General features: G+C 41.4%; 1 protein-coding gene across 2 annotated transcripts in view; it reads left to right on the plus strand.

The window, feature by feature from the left end:
• The window catches only part of polr3a (polymerase (RNA) III (DNA directed) polypeptide A), a 35,554-nt gene extending 21,001 nt beyond the window's left edge, over positions 1-14,553 (plus strand). The window contains exons 22-32 of one of the 2 annotated variants that reach the window (XM_015963046.3): positions 564-599; positions 876-962; positions 3,925-4,007; positions 4,133-4,303; positions 4,574-4,667; positions 4,772-4,864; positions 5,926-6,090; positions 6,711-6,875; positions 13,438-13,569; positions 13,654-13,786; positions 13,867-14,553. In XM_015963046.3, the coding sequence (XP_015818532.1) occupies positions 564-599; positions 876-962; positions 3,925-4,007; positions 4,133-4,303; positions 4,574-4,667; positions 4,772-4,864; positions 5,926-6,090; positions 6,711-6,875; positions 13,438-13,569; positions 13,654-13,786; positions 13,867-14,015 (1,308 nt within the window). In that variant the 3' untranslated portion in view covers positions 14,016-14,553. The remainder of the gene's footprint in view (positions 1-563; positions 600-875; positions 963-3,924; positions 4,008-4,132; positions 4,304-4,573; positions 4,668-4,771; positions 4,865-5,925; positions 6,091-6,710; positions 6,876-13,437; positions 13,570-13,653; positions 13,787-13,866) is intronic. The other variant, XM_015963047.3, reaches the window with a different exon arrangement.
• The last annotated feature ends 1,772 nt before the right edge of the window (positions 14,554-16,325 follow it).

A 16,325-nucleotide genomic window follows, 5' to 3' on the forward strand; every position in this document is an offset into this window, starting at 1 on the left:
GGAATTGTTGTGCTTTTAATAACTGAATAAACGCGGAAAACGAGCCAGCTGTACACGTTGTAGTGCTAAATAGCTTAATGATTCACCAGAAGCCATAATGTAAATCTGAACGTTTGAAGATTGACTGAATTTTCTTATTGCTTAGTTACACATGAAAGTGCCACAGGAGTCCCAGTTATTCTGCTTCTACAAATCAATTTGTATTGTTTTTATGTACGTGGGTAAAAAACTATTAAAAACAGGTTGGAAGCCTTTAAAAGGTGAATGTATGAAGCTATTGCTGGACTTTAAACTTTGCATTTCTGGTAACTAATTAGAATTTAGTCATTGATGCAGAGATGAAATATTCACCTCCTGTAGTGCAAACACAGCGTTTAATCCCAAAGAACACACCATTATTTATGTAGTTACTTTTCTTTTAGTTTTTTTTCATGCTTGCTAGAGAAAGTGACTTTTTTAGTGTTTGATTTAAATTCGAAGCAGAGACCAAGAACCAGTTGTCATGCAGCTAGTAGGTGTATGTTTGTTATAATACATTTAAACCTTTCCCTCCCCTTGTGAAGGAATTAACTGAGACTGGCTCAGAGAAGTACCTGGAGGTACAGTGACCCGAGCATGCAGGATTGTTTCACTAAATCCGGAATGGTGTGGCAACAATACTTGGAGCTTATTATGCATTCAAATAACCCTGTGACACTTAAAACTTATGGTTGTTCAAGTTTAACGTAAAAATGTTACATTTCTATCTTTTGTTTGTGATTTGTAACAGTTGCATGTGATCATGTTGGAAACATTATGCCTTCACTTTGTGCAGAAGGCTTTTAGAGAAAGTCTGCATTTGGGTTCCTCCTTAAATTCTCCTTTCTCAACTTTAGGAAATAAAGAAGTTTGTGAAGAGTGTGTCAGAACGAATCAAGAAGACCAGAGAAAAGTACGGCATTAACGACAAGGGCACGAGTGAGGTAGGAAATGTATTGTGTACTAATGAATTGAATAATAGACTTTATTGATCCCACAATGGGGACATTTTAAAGGGCTCGTCAAGCCTGCGTCAGAGTCCTTCTCCACCCACATATCAATTTTGAAAAATGCAACATTTTTAGGCGTTGCCTGGTGGACCGAGAGGGCAGAGCCGAAGCAGTGACGAAGACGGATGGGTAACAGGACGAAGCTAGCTTTATTCACTCTGAGCAGTCATTCGAAGTGGAGGACTTTTCTCCCCCTCCTTACCCAGACGATTGAGAAGAAAGGGACAAAGTCTGCACAGCTAAACAAAACAACGGAAGTTTCGATTTCCCTTAATTCAATAATGATTAATGGGCTCGACACACGGGAGGCGACAAACGACCGCGATCAGCGAAATTCGCCAGCGGCAAGGCCATTGACGCGTTCTGTTCCATGGCGAAATCGAAACTTCCGTTGTATTGTGTTACAAGCTATCTTCCCAAACTAGCTGCCTCTTTAACAGATGTTACGTCTCAGGGTTGACTTGTATTTCTATTTATGCGTGGGCGTGATATTCAGTCGCTCTCTATGACTGCCTGCACACCATAGGAGCTGATCAGCGATCACCATTAACCTAGACTTTGATCCCGGCAAACACACTGCTTGCAGCTCAAAGGAAGACTCGGTTCAAACCCAAACACATTAGTCACCTGCAGCTCATGTATTGCTCAGGTTAATGACTCTAATCTGACTGGAGTAAACCTCTTGGAGTGGGATAACAAGTAACCAGCATCTCACCTTTCGGTTACACAACACCAACGGAGACCCCAGGCACCGAAAATCCTGAAAAGTTTCTTACAATAAGAAACCAAGGTTTTTATTTAATAGGATGAAAAAAGATTAATCCAGACAGAATCACCCCGACGCAGCGGGTCAGACAAAAACACCGAGCTCCACCGAACTCGTACAGAACTCAGAACTCCCAACTTCTCCTGGGCCCCCCTTTTTATTCCTTCACTTCCCCCTCCTTCTGGTCTCCTCTTCGTCTCCACGACAACTCCCGCTTCAGGAAACACTCTGTCGGCCTTTGTGACTCCTCCCAGCGTCTCTTGCTTGGTGTCCTTCCGGCATTACCTCATTCCTTTCTTCTGGTCATCAGTCAAGGAGGGAGAGGGTACCCCCCCTTCCTTCTCTTCTCCACTCCAGCGGTCTGCTTTAAGCCAATCATAAACATATCCCAGATGCAGCGTCTACCCTGAATATTTATTGCATACTGGACTAACCCCACAGAGGTCAGTAAAAGGCTAAAGCTACAACATATATTCACCAAAAACAGCAGAGTAGTGAAGCACATCCATTATTTACGACATTGGGAGATCAGGAGTCAAATCACACACACACATTCACACACACAGACCTCTCTCTGACCTCGCAGCCTGGTTTTATTAACACACAGATTGAGAGGTAATCCAGAACTGCTTTTGTTTAATACATGGGTCTGGAGTAATCGAAAATCTTTGTTCAACATTTTGTTTGGCTGTGTCAGGTTGGAGGGAATTAAGGTTATTTAAGCAGTTCAGAGTTAATAAAGCGGTAGATATGATGTTTCACAAGGTGCTGCTAGAGTTATGTGAAATCTTACTTCTGATTTTACTATATAAAACACAATAATAATCAACTTCTCCTCCATGTTTGCTCGGAGATGTACGGAGCATCCTGTCTGCTCATTGGTCAGTGAATGAAACCTCCGTTGATTGGTCCTCGTCCGAGCAACAGCGATGAAAAGTTGAAAATATTTCAACTTTCTGGGATTGCGTCGCTGGGTCGCCTGTGCACGACACGTGCACGAGCGCAAAATTTCACACGCACGTTTTTCGCATTTTGCTTAGTAGGAGGGAGACCCGCGATTATCGCTTTGTCTCGCATGTCTCATTGAAAATGAATGGAGGAGAGGCGATGTCGCCTCCCGTGTGTCGAGCCCATTATTGTCCAGCCCTACTCACCTCTCCAATCGGCTGGAACCGGAACCAATATTACCTGAGTAAACGAGAGAACGCTAAACGCCAGTTGCAGTTTTCTGAGTCCAAACATTTTTTGTTGTCTGTGACTTAGTGTATTGTTTTTCTTTTGGGACTCTGGTAGTTTGTCCTAAGTTTAAAGAAAGACCTGTAAGAGGCTTTCCACCACTGATTGCTCCTCTCTGCTCAGTCTTTGTCGTACTATGAGATCATCAGAGTCTGTCCGCCTGTTTGAAGCAGCCGGCTGTTTTTCTTTCTCTGATATTGTTGATCGGAGAACCTCACACCAGTGGTGTTCTGACTCTAAATACATGAGTGTGTAATGAGTGGATGACCCAGGACAGTGCGGAGGTTGCGACGGTTCAGTGAAACCAACAACCGGGTGGTCCAGTAGTTGCTTTCATCCGAGCTGTGTTATTAACTGAGGCTTTTAGATAAATGCAAGCAAACCACTTACATTTTGTCTTTATTCTATATTATACTATGTTGGAATGCTTTTAAGAGGCATGAACAAAATCTAATCAAATCACATTTATTTGTGTAGCACATTTAAGTGCAACAATGTTGCCCAAAGTGTTGAACATAGACATATAAAAACATAAAAAAATTATTAACAGTCAACTTAAGGCACAATAAAACATAAAAATAATGCATAAAAAATCTGACATAAGAAATGATGAAAAACAGGACTAGCAAGTCAACTAGGAAGAGTAAAAGCTGTTTTAAGTTAGCTTGTTTTGCAGATTTTTCCTTGTAGCTTTAACACTGTCACTCGTTAATATGAATTCATGCCTGAACAACAATTGAGTTTTGTAGATCGTTTCCCAGCAGATTGAGTAATTGTGTTTAATAAGAGATTCTAATTCTCCTCCCTCACCTTAGAATTAAGCAGCCTTATCGCCAAGCCTTGTCTTAAGATAATAAGCTAAGTTGAATTTCTCTTTGTTGCGTTGTTTTGCAGCCAAAGGTTCTGTATCAGCTGGACCGCATTACTCCAACTCAGCTGGAGAAGTTCCTTGAAACCTGCAGAGATAAATACATGAGGTATAGAGATTCCACTTTGCTACAGAAGCTTTTACAAACTGTTAAAGCTTGTTTTACTTTACTTTTTAATGTTGCTCTCCTTTCTGTGCAGTGACGGTTTTGTTCTGATGTGTTTTTCTGTTCAGAGCCCAGATGGAGCCGGGCTCAGCAGTAGGTGCTCTGTGTGCTCAGAGCATCGGAGAGCCTGGCACTCAGATGACTCTGAAAACTTTTCACTTTGCTGGCGTGGCATCAATGAACATCACGCTAGGAGTGCCTCGCATCAAGGAGATCATTAATGCCTCCAAGAACATAAGGTATGGAAAACTCTTCTTTGTGTTTTGGATAAAGTAATTTATTACAGCCAAATGGTGCTGAAATGTTCTGACGACCTCACTACGAATTTCACCAGCTGAGCTTAGCATCTCTACCAAAGCCTAAACAATTTTCATTCTCGCTGTCCTTCTCTCAGCTGAGTCTGTGACTTACAAACTGAATAAATATATTTAGCTATATGGGCCACTGTAATGAACGTGTCTTTAATTAGTTTTGAATAAGCTTCTGAGAGCCTTCTTCTTCCCACTCAGCACCCCTATAATCTCAGCTCATTTGGACGTCGAAGATGACGCCGACTTTGCGAGGCTGGTGAAGGGAAGAATTGAGAAAACTCTTCTTGGAGAGGTAAACCTGCTTTGTTCACTAAGTGAAAGACATCAGGGGTGTTTTCAAAGCAATCCCTGTAAGAGATATTTCTGTTAAAAGGCCAACTTATCTATTTGTAACAGATTTCAGAGTACATCGAGGAGGTGTTTCTTCCAGATGACTGCTACATCCTTGTAAAACTCTCACTGGAGAGAATCCGGCTGCTCCGATTAGAGGTAACCCTCTTTTTTACATTTTGTACCAACACTCCTTAAATATTAACTATGCATTTGTGTATGGTTTTTGTTTAATAAAATGATTGCATGTTTGCTGAGATGTCTGCCGAATGCTGGAATAACTGGCACGAAAAAAAAAATTCTGTCTTTGAGAGATTAGTTGCAAACCCCATTTTTTCCCCGTGATGTTTTGAGGAGCATTTAAAGCTTTAAATGTGGGGGGGTAAGATTTCAAAATCAATACAGAAACTAACAGGGAGCTGGCATGGGGAGGCATGCCTGCAGAAAGTGTTTTCATGCTTTTTAGTCGGGGTAATGAGTCTAACTGCAGAGATTTAAGCCACATGGAGGCAACAGGGAAGCTCTGAATGATACCTGCACCACAGCAAACAATATGGGAGTCATTAAAAGCAAAAGGTGGGAAAGGCTGCAAGAGCTAGGTTGGATGTGGGATTAAAACTTCAAACAATAGGGTCATAAAAAGACTGGTGTGTTTTGGGCTTGTGGTTGTTTTCTAGACGGGAACTGTGAGAAATGAACCAGATTTGCTGAATTTAATGACCAAAGATCACAAAAGCTCCAAGTCCATTTTGTTTTATTTCAGGAATTGAACCAAACAAAATCTACTCAAAACTATATCAAGCATACATGTTGATTACAAGAAAAGGCACAAGTTGTTAGCAATGCTCAGTTGATTTTAAATAGGCATTGACCCCTGCTTTTCCTACGATTATTACTACGTCCATCAGTGCTAACAGCTGACTGGAAATTCAAAGCAAAGAAAGAAAATAATAGATGCCCATTTATTTTTTTAAATACAAAAGGAGCATAGCCTGATTAATATAACCTAATCTTGGAGAACGATCCATTTGACATGTATTGAGAGTCTGTATACTCTCATGATAGATTTCACAGGTAAATTATTCATCCCAGTGAGTCTCTGCTCACCAAACAGTGCGGCACGCACATCCTGTTGATTGCTTCGAGCAGCAGCAGCTCCAGCGGTGTGCTCGAACACTGAATTAACCCTTGGGTTACTCATCAGCGCTGTTGTCTTTCAGGTGAACGCAGAAACGGTGCGCTACTCAATATGCATGTCGAAACTGCGAGTGAAGCCCAAAGACATCGCTGTTCACGGTGAGGCGGTGGTCTGCGTGTCTCCTCGAGAAAACAGCAAGAGCTCCATGTACTACGTGCTGCAGTCGTTAAAAGAAGAGCTCCCTAAGGTGAGAGGCATCTTCTGAAAGGGAACTCCTCAGAGAAAACACTCATTTTCATTTACCTTTACTAAATAGTCGAATTAGTTGGATACTACTTTTTTAGCCCAACTTTTGAGTTGAAATTTGGTAAAAGTGTAGAGCCAACAGTTTATCGCCCTTTTGATTGCTGTTGGCTCTGCACCAGCTCCAGGAACTGTAGTGAAGCTAAAGGTTAAAATCAGCTTGATAACTTTGCCTGCGTGTTCTTTAGTGATAAACAGCTTGTGCTGAAGAGTTTTTGGTGCTGAAAGGTGCTCCCTGCTGCTGACTGCAGCACTAACACAATGTCTAAAAGCTGAAAAGCTAGATGTCACTATGAGGTTATTTTCTAAAGCCTTTGTGGGATTCTTATAAAGTGACACCTCTCACATTTCACACAGCTCTTTATTTTTCAAAGTATTGATTAATGCGTCTTCAAAAAGGACAAAGTGTTGCTGAGAATTCGATCATCAGCATTCATCCTTCTGTTAGAGGACAAGTGTTTGCTGTCTGCTGAAAAAAACGCAGCTCACTTGCTAAATGACCGATTGATTACATACGAAAGATGACTTGTGTTAATTTAACTGTTGTTCTTTGTTACCTGAAAGGTGGTGGTCCAGGGAATACCTGAGGTCGCGCGGGCCGTCATTCACATAGACGAGCAGAGCGGGAAGAACAAGTACAAACTCCTGGTGGAGGGAGACAACCTGAGAGCTGTCATGGCAACGCACGGGGTCAACGGTAGTAGGACCACTTCCAACAACACATACGAGGTACTAGTCAAAGCTCATTTAATTGGTTTATTTTGATCATTCATCGTTTGTGGTCATTTAATTGTACAAGCTGGCTGTTACGACCCCGGAGTCTAGGGTTCCTGGGACAACATTGAGGACGTGTGATAAAGGTTAACAAAGGTTTATTTTTTGGTGTCACCCTTAACTGAGTTCTGGCTCTTTATTTTCCTTCTGTGCTAAGGTCAAAACAAGACAAAAAGGAATACAAATAGGTCTCAGTTAAACAGGCTGAACAGGCTCTCAAAGTGTAACACGGAATACTACAGGTATTCTCATCACAGTGTCTTTAACACATACTGACAAATAACAAACTCATAAGAGGTTTTAAAGCTTATCGCGGATTCAGCAGGCCGGAGAAAAGGCAGCTTGGGTTTGTTGCTCTCTGAGGATCTGCTTCAAAAGGTCCTTTATTCTCTGCTGTCGTCTTCCAGCTGCTGACGGTAGCTCAGCGCAGCTGGGGATGCAGGGCAGTGCCAGACAAAGCAGGAAACAGCGGGTGCAGCCTGCAGGGCATGGGGCTGAACAGACAGCTCCTCTGAAAGTCTCCTCGGGTGCAGCACAATGATGAATCACAAGAACCGGGGAGGGAAAATGGGAACACACAAGCAACTGTGGCTGTAGCACTCCCTTCCTTAAAGAGCAAGTCACCCCCTACAATTTACTAACTCCACTCCCACTTCATGTTTGAAAAATGCAACAAATGCTGTTGCCTGGCAGACTGAGAGGGTGGAGCCGCTAACAAATACACACACACTCAGGCTCACAATGGCATTGTGACATCCTAATGTACCAGCTAACATCATAACATACCTCTTAGCCAATAGCGGTGGCAGATTTAAATTCAGATACAGTGCAGAATTTTTCCCTGACGACGGCGCAACACTGACAGTTTTAGGCAGCATATTTAAATTTTAGCTAAGATGCACTGAAGTGCCAAATTGACTACACGTGTCTGCAGCCCAATTAGACACTCGTTTATATAGTTTATCAGCAAAAAAAAAAGTTGATTTGGGGGTGACTTGCTCTTTAAGATTTAAGTTCTAAAATTAAAGTCCCTCAGCTGTGAGACACATTCAAATCAGTTGTATCTCATTCTCTCGGTAGTGCAATACCCAAACTTTTTTCTTAGCCTTTTCAGTGCTAGTGTTGACTATGACTGACACACGAGGGATTCATTTTTAAAATAACAGAAATAAGGTCTCATCACTAATTAAGGCTTAATTCCTTTTTTTCTTCTTCTTCTCCTTTTCCACTTACTTACTTCGGGTCTTGGCAACCCATTAACAAAGCCAGACAGCTCTTTACAGACCTCAGCAGCGCATGTGTCTGATACAAAAAAAGGACTTAACATCTTGGGACTTGGAACCACGAGTCATCCAGCGATGTTATTTCCCATGAAGAGAATGATGCCACCTACGGGTAGGGAGCGACATACAGAAATGGCAAAACATCCTGTGAGGATGATCAGAGAACACACAATGAACAGGTCTTGAAGGGTGAGGGTTGCAATCCCTTTGACAGTCACATTAAATCCACTATCACTTTTTCCAAAAAGAGGTAATGCAGTACTTAGGATGAGAGAATGAGATGGTCCAGTGTCCCTAAGGGTTTTTATCTGTACAGGCTGTGTATCAGCAGACGGTGAATCAGTGAAACTGAACCAGAAAATAGAAAAGGGCTGAAACCGGCTTCTACATCCTTTCCATGCTCTGCTATTTTAATATTGGGTGAGCTTGTTATAAAACCAACACAGTTTCGCTGTTGTATTTTTTTATTCAACGCCTGAAGAGTGGGGCGGTCCTTTTTGACATGGCAAGGATTATAGCAATAAAAGCACAAAAAGATACCAACAAGGGTGACATTTGGTCTTTCTGACGCAGCAGGCGGTGTTTCTCTCAATCGAAGTACGTTCTGTGAGTTAACACAAACTCATCAGCAAGGTGAGCCGCTGCAGACATTGACGTCATCTTTTGCTCATTTAAATATTGAACCACTCTTATCAGGAACACAGCGTTTAAACTCCTCAAGGAGCAGAAGCTCACGTAAGGCAGATAAATCTGACACCTTGGAGGAAGTACACCACTTATCAAGCAAAACACTTTTTCTCTGGCAAATTCTACATAAATCTGCGGAGGACTTTAACTGCACAGTCTGAATCGTTGACGGTATGCTTCCATCACCAACTCATAAGCTTGTAAAACAGCGGCCTAACTTTTTCATAAATCATGCTACCAGCCACAGTGAGAGCGGCTACAACCTCAGATGCTTTACCTATGAACTTGCACTGCGCTGTTGCAATGCGCTCACATGCATAGAAGTAGCAGTCGACCTCAGATTCCCTGAAAACAGGCATCAACGCCATAGTTACTGATGTTAAGAGTCTGTCGGTGTGGAACTCACCGGGGAAGGCTTTGTTTCAGCTTTCACTGCCTTGTGTTCGAGTTTAAGTTTGCGTATCCGCATAGCGGTCTCAGCTTCCAGTTCCAGCTTTCTCATTTCAAATTCCCACTTTCTGAGCTGGGCCCTATCCTCGGCCTCCAAACGTTGTTCAACTCAGCCTGAATTTGGCCGGAGTCGAGCCCTCCTCAGGCTCAGTGGTGCCAGTGTCTCCAGCAGCTGTAGCCATTCTGTCATCAGTAGCAGCAAGGATGACAGGGGCCAGGGTCACCAGGAGGATTCAGCAGGCGCACAGGCCTCCGCAAACGGGGCAACCTGTTGCAGTGAGAGCAGTCTCACTTCCTCCAAGCCGCGTATAACCAGATCCTGCAGATCTGTCTTCAGCATCTAGCTGTCCACCAGAAATCCAAAGGCCACTTCCAGCAAGTCATGCCTGCGACAGGTACTAATCAGTTTACGGGGTGGGGCCTCCACAAACTGCTCTAAACCAACGCCATGAGTAATTAAAGCTTTGAAAAACACAAAAGATCACATGTCAAATAAGAATAGGAGGCATTTTTGTAGCTGTGGTGCTGCGCCACCGTTGAAATTCCAGCCTGTAAAGGGAGAGGCCTGAAGTAGGAAAAAGAGGAACAGAAAACACAAGTGGCTGTGGCCGTAACACCGGCCAAAACTGTGTGTTTAAGCATTTGCCTAATTATTTGAAAGAATGTTTAAAGTACATAAATCATTGTGAAATGAAGAAAATTAGAAAGTATAAGTGCCGTTTCCCAATTTTTAATACACATAAAATATATTAAGAGACAGATGCCCTGTCACAAATTATCTCACTATTGTTGCTTTTTGTGTTATTTAAATATCATTTTTAATGTAAGCAATTCGTGTTTTTAATTCTCCTCTAACTGGAGATATGGCTCTTTAGTTTTTTGTACCTTGAAATATTTCAGAGAACTTACATTAACTTTGAACCTCTTTAGAATTAGAATTTGAAACCTAATTTGAGCAGCGTGAAAGTCCAATAATTGCTTAAACATTAAAGCATTAACATTAATGATGAAGTTATTAGCTGCACAGTAATCTGTTTTAAAATCAGATCCCTCAGCAGTGTGGTGAAGACTCAACTTATTTCAGTCCCTACATAGATGTGACTTCTAAAACGAAACTACAATTACTGATTCGAAGTTGTAATATTTTTAAGAACTGACACTAACCTGAAATAAATAGCTGAATTAAATATTCATATTTTTTATACCAGGCCTGTGTCTCCTTTCCAAGCAGAGTTGGCAACTGTATGAATGTGTGATAATGACTTCTCCATGTGCACACTGAACTGTTTTCTCCTGACTTGGGTTAATTAAATCAGAGCAGTGACTTTGTTAACGGAGCTCCTGTCCATAACCCCATCACGTAGTTACAGTTAACAAAAATCAAAGAGATGAACAGCATCTTCTGATTACCCTTTCTCAGATAAAGTCATACTAAATGAGAACCAAAAGAAGCAGCTTGCTAATGTCCTTGTTGAGTCATGAAGACATACGTACACCTTAGGTACTCCAATGTCCCTCAAATACCCTGCAGCATGGTGGATGTACTTGTTGGATGTTCTGCTTCAGTCAGTAAAATGACACAGTGCTACAGGTGAAACGACGAGATAACAGTAACGCTCTTTATTTTAAAGGACATAAATGAAATCAAGGCAAGCATGACAGTCTGACGGGGAGCAGTAATGTGCACATGAGTCACCATCTGATGCTCTGTATATAAATAGAATATCACACGCACTTAATTTAAACCCCATATTAAGACTAGTCAGAATATGGAGATTTCAATTGTTAATTTGAACCCTTATTTAATCTTTTGGGACTATTGATGAGTTAGGGTTAGAGTAGTTTGATGTGCCTGCACAACCAGTTCATGATAAATGACCTGCACTTGTAGAGCGCCTTTCAGAGTCAGAGGACTCCAGAGCAATTTACACTACAGTGTCTCTTTCATCCATTCACACACCCATTCACACACTGGTGGGGATGAGCTACGATGTTGCCACAGCTGCCGTGGGGCGCACTGACAGAGGCGAAGCTGCCGAGCACAGGCGCCACCGGTCCCTCCGACCACCACCACTACATAAATTAAAACGTAACTAACACACGTGACAAAAAAGGGATGATATTAGTTTAGCTAGTTTTTAAGGCCACTCATGCATGTCGCAATACATTTAGAGAAGTCAAATAGAGCTGAGAAAAGAATTTTTCTTCTGCTTTTGGTTTTTAGTCACACATATATACACATACGTACATACCAAAGGGCCATTTTGGTCTGGATTTTGTGACTAGACAGAAGTGCCAAAAATGTTTTGCTCCCCTCGTCCGCTAGGGGCAGGCGTCAGAAGTGTCCCATTCAAGTGCCTCATTGAATCCCATTTTAAAAATGGCAACTTCACCGTGGAAATAAACATGTTTACTGACTAGTTTAAAAAACACAAGTTTAATAGATATAGTTTACAGTCATGACAACGTTGAGGAGGGTGAAGCTTTTTGTAACCTTTCTGTTTAGGTGTAATTAAATACTTTAATTTATGAATAATTAACAGGTAGCATGAGCGTAAGAGCTAAAATGAAAATACTCGTGAATTAAATCGCAATTGCAATATTGAAGAAAAAATCACAATTGGATAATTTTCCTTAATCGTTCAGCCCTAGTTTTCCTCAAAGATTGCCCTGTATTTTGCTCCATCCAGCTTCCCACTAACTCTGACCAGCTTCCTTGTCCCTGCTGAAGTAAAACACTCCCACTGCATGACGCTGCTACCACCATAGGGTTGGGCAATAAATCTTAAATTTATCATTATTGAAATTTCTGACTTGTGATAATTTTCCCCATGTCAATAGATTTGATAATAAAAAGATGTGTAGGTTGTCAACATTCATGTCCCTTTAAGAAGCTGTACCGCCTTGAGTCACGTAAAAATGTGACTCAACATAATACACATTACAGCCCCATTTGTTTCTGCGCATACCTGTAGTTATCGTCCATTTATTGTTATCGAGGTAAATTCCTCAATTTATCATGATATTAATTCTAGGCCATATCGCCCAGCCCTATACCACCGTGTTTCACAGATGGTATGTTCATTGTGATGTGAAGTATCACTTTATCACTATTTAGCACTTTACATTTAGGCCCTAAAGTGAAACTGTGTCTTCTGCATGACTCTTGGAAAACAAACAGGGCTTTTTATGTCAACGATTGCTTTTTTTTTTTTTTCCTAACCTTTCTGGCGAGTTCCTCGGTTTTCATAGTGCTGTTTGTACAAAAATGTTCTCTTATAAACTACTGAGGCCTTCGCAGAACAAGTGTATTCATAATGAGACTAAATTACACACTGGTGAACTCTATCATCTATGATGGCAAGTGATTGCACTGGATTTCATTTAGGGCGTTCAGAGCACAGGGGGGCAGAATACAAATGCACCGCACACATTTCATATTTTTATTGGCTTAAAATTTTGAAACCTATTCCACTTCACATATATGTGTCACTTTGTGTTGGTCTACCATAGACAAACTCAATTAAACATTTAAGCTTTTGATTGTAAGGTGTTGAATGGTTCAAGGGGTTTGAGTATTTTTGTAAGACATTGAACTCTGTGGTGACATGAAACTGATTGTGAGAAACAACACACTTGTTTACACTTTCCCAGAGAGTTATACCAGTTGTTTTCTGACTAGCAAAGCAACATGCTATCCCTGGCTTATTAGTTATGAGAAATGAAGGTAACCGGTTAATCACAGTGGAGCTTTATGGTATTTTGTGCTTCATTAGGGTGAATCCACTCTCACAGAGCTCGTATTTCTATTTTCTCTGGCTGCAACCTGACAACAGAAGGGTTGTTCATGACCCATGCCTTCTGTCAGTAATTTACAGACAATAATAACCCACAGACAGCTAAAAGCGGGAGCCTTGTTGCTGTTGCTGCGCTGAGTATTCAGCCATGACTGTGAAAGTGGGCAGCCAATTACGTTTAAATCTTTCTTTCTTTCTTTCTAGTTGAGTGTTTACATTTAAACAGTAAGATCTCAGCAGGTGGTTTCTTACAGATGACGAGAAAACAAAAATAATATGCTCATCTGTGTAATAATCCAGGTTGAGAGGACTCTAGGCATTGAAGCTGCTAGGTCCACCATCATTAATGAGATCCAGTACACCATGGTGAACCACGGCATGAGCATCGACCGCCGACACGTCATGCTTCTTGCAGATCTCATGTCCTACAAGGTTAGAGACTTTCATCCTCGCGTCTCACAGATGTTATGTTATGAGTTTAACTTTGTAACACACTGTAATGTCTTGTCCATCAAGGGGGAAATCCTTGGAATCACCAGGTTTGGTTTAGCCAAAATGAAGGAGAGTGTCCTCATGTTGGCCTCGTTTGAGAAAACTGCTGATCATCTCTTTGACGCTGCCTACTTCGGACAGAAGGACTCCGTCTGCGGTAAACTTTGGCTTTGTGTCTTTTATGGCAGTGAGTTTTATGACTTTGCTAAGTTTGAATATTCTCTGTTTTCGTTTCAGGTGTGTCTGAATGTATCATTATGGGAATTCCCATGAATATTGGAACAGGACTGTTTAAACTCCTACACAAAGCCAACAAAGATCCTACTCCCGTTACGAGACCGCTGCTCTTTGACAATTCAGACTTTCATATACCTCTTGTCACATAGCATAAAGTAGAGCATGTTCACTGGCGTTTGTTAGTCATAGCCGAGTTCCTACAGACGGAAAGAAAAAGTGTTTTTCCTCTGAAAAGATTGTTTCCTTTTTTGATTCATGTTGGCAATACTACGATGGCTGTTTCATTTTACAAAGAAGGATTTGCTAACTGATGGCTAAGTTTTTATTTCAAGTTTGAGTCGTTTTGTGGCCTTTTACATGTTGTTAAACATTATTTCTGTTGCGACAAATCCCCATTCCCTAAGTTAAGGTGGAGAAAACTGAAATATTCATCACACAACTCAATTGTAAACATGATTGTTACCTCTTTAGTCATGAAGGGAGTGGGTTTTGAGTTCTGTTTGCAGAGTGAGATTTTTAAACCTTCAAAGCTTTATTTAGATCATTTTCAAACAACTAAACTGTTTGTGTAAGACTCAACACAGAAGAAACTAAAATAATTGAAGGGTTTAGATCTAATCAAACATTATCTTGTGTATTTGCTGAAATGTACATAATGTGACAAATAAAAAGGGATAAAGAAACAAATGTTTTGTTTTTGGTTCTGCATGTGGTTCTTGAAGTCTGACGCGATCATCTTATTAACTTTGTTTGCTTTACTGTTGGTAAAATAGCTCTAACCACGTTATTTTAATTAGTACCTAAGGGCATTCTTGGCAGTTTTGGCTTGCTTTTAGCACCCCCTAGTGTCCGTTACGTAGAACCCAAAGCGAAACTTATTCCCTCGCTGTGTGTTTGCCTTTTTAACACCTTAATCTAACAGCCGAAATGTCTCCTCAGCCTTCAGTAGTGTCGACAGGAGTGCTTCATCACTAAATCAAACAAATCAGCTGTGTTCCTGATCTAAAGCATGCAGGAAAAGTGCTGGAAGCAGACTCCAGCTCCAGGCATGTCATCTCCACTTTACTAAGTCCAACAGGCAGCAGTCTGGATACTCTGAAGTTGCAAGTGTGTTATTCTGGCTACTGAGGGTGGTGAGGGTCTGAGTGACATTTCATTAACCCTGTAAAGCAGGGGTGTCAAACTCCACTCTTTGAGGGCCGTTATCCAGCATACTTTTGTTGTTTCCTTGTTCTAACAGTTGATTCACCTGTGCAGCAGCTCATCAAACTCCCCAGAAGCCTGTTAATCACCTGCTGATTGAAATCAGGTGTGTTGAAACAGGGAAAAATTAAAACGTGGATAGTGGCCCTCAAGGATTGGAGTTTGACACCTGTGCTGTAAAGGGTCATTTTAGCACACGATCACTCAAGAAAATGATTTTAAATATATGAAATGTTGCATAGTATGTCTTTAATAAATATTGTTAAAACGAAACCAGTGAATGTTTTGGTATTTTAGCTAAGAAACAAAGGACACCTGCGGAGCGCTTTGGCCCAGATTCATAAGTAACGTTGATTTAGCATTTATTAATAGTCAAAATCAGTAGTACAGTGAAATACGGTAGTTAAGCACTCAAGCAAAGTCAGAAAACACATCTGCTGTGATAAGTCAAAAATAAAGTAAGACCCTGCTAATTCTCATTCAGGATGCTTTGAAACTGAGTTTTTAAACCTGAAATAAAAACTGTTAATTTCCCACACTAATAAGTGCATCATGGCATTTGTATGTGCTGCTTGTTTTGTGCACCCCAGCCATGTCAGATGGCTGTCTCCTCTTTATCTTTATGTGAAGTCCCCTTGTTTCCCTGAAGTTACCCAACTGTAGTTTGACTGCCTCGGTGAAAATGTAAGCATTTGCAGCTTCCCCTTTGAAATGCTGGATACAGACGAATCATGCTGCAATTGTTTAGCTTTCAGTGTTCGCTGTTTTATCTAAATACAACGCCAAAATACAGCCACGTTTTCTGTATGATCCACTTGGATTAATTATACATCAAACTTATAGTGCTTTTTAGGACACTCAAAGACGCTTGCATGCACTCTCACATTCACACACTGCCAGTGATGGTAAGCTATTTTGTAGCCACGGCCGCCCTGGGGCGGTCTGATAAGAGGCGAGGCTGTCATTTGGCGCCGTCGGCCCCTCTGACCACCCCAAGCACAGGCAAGCTGGGTGAAGTGTCTTGCCCAAGGTCACAATAGCAGAATATCCCTGGCAGGAGCTGGAATCAAGCCCATGACCGTCCGATCATGAGGCAACCCGCTCTACCTCCTGAGCTACTACACACTCAGATAGTGTGGCTGTTGGCCTTGTGTAGGCTTGTTACAACCCCCGCTAATGGAAGAAAACAAGAACCCATCATCTTAGGGGACTGCTGTGCCAGTGCAACCAGCTGATTGGCTGCTTCAGATGTTTCT

Source organism: Nothobranchius furzeri, chromosome 16 (genome assembly GCF_043380555.1).
Source record: "Nothobranchius furzeri strain GRZ-AD chromosome 16, NfurGRZ-RIMD1, whole genome shotgun sequence".
Lineage (NCBI taxonomy): Eukaryota > Metazoa > Chordata > Actinopteri > Cyprinodontiformes > Nothobranchiidae > Nothobranchius > Nothobranchius furzeri.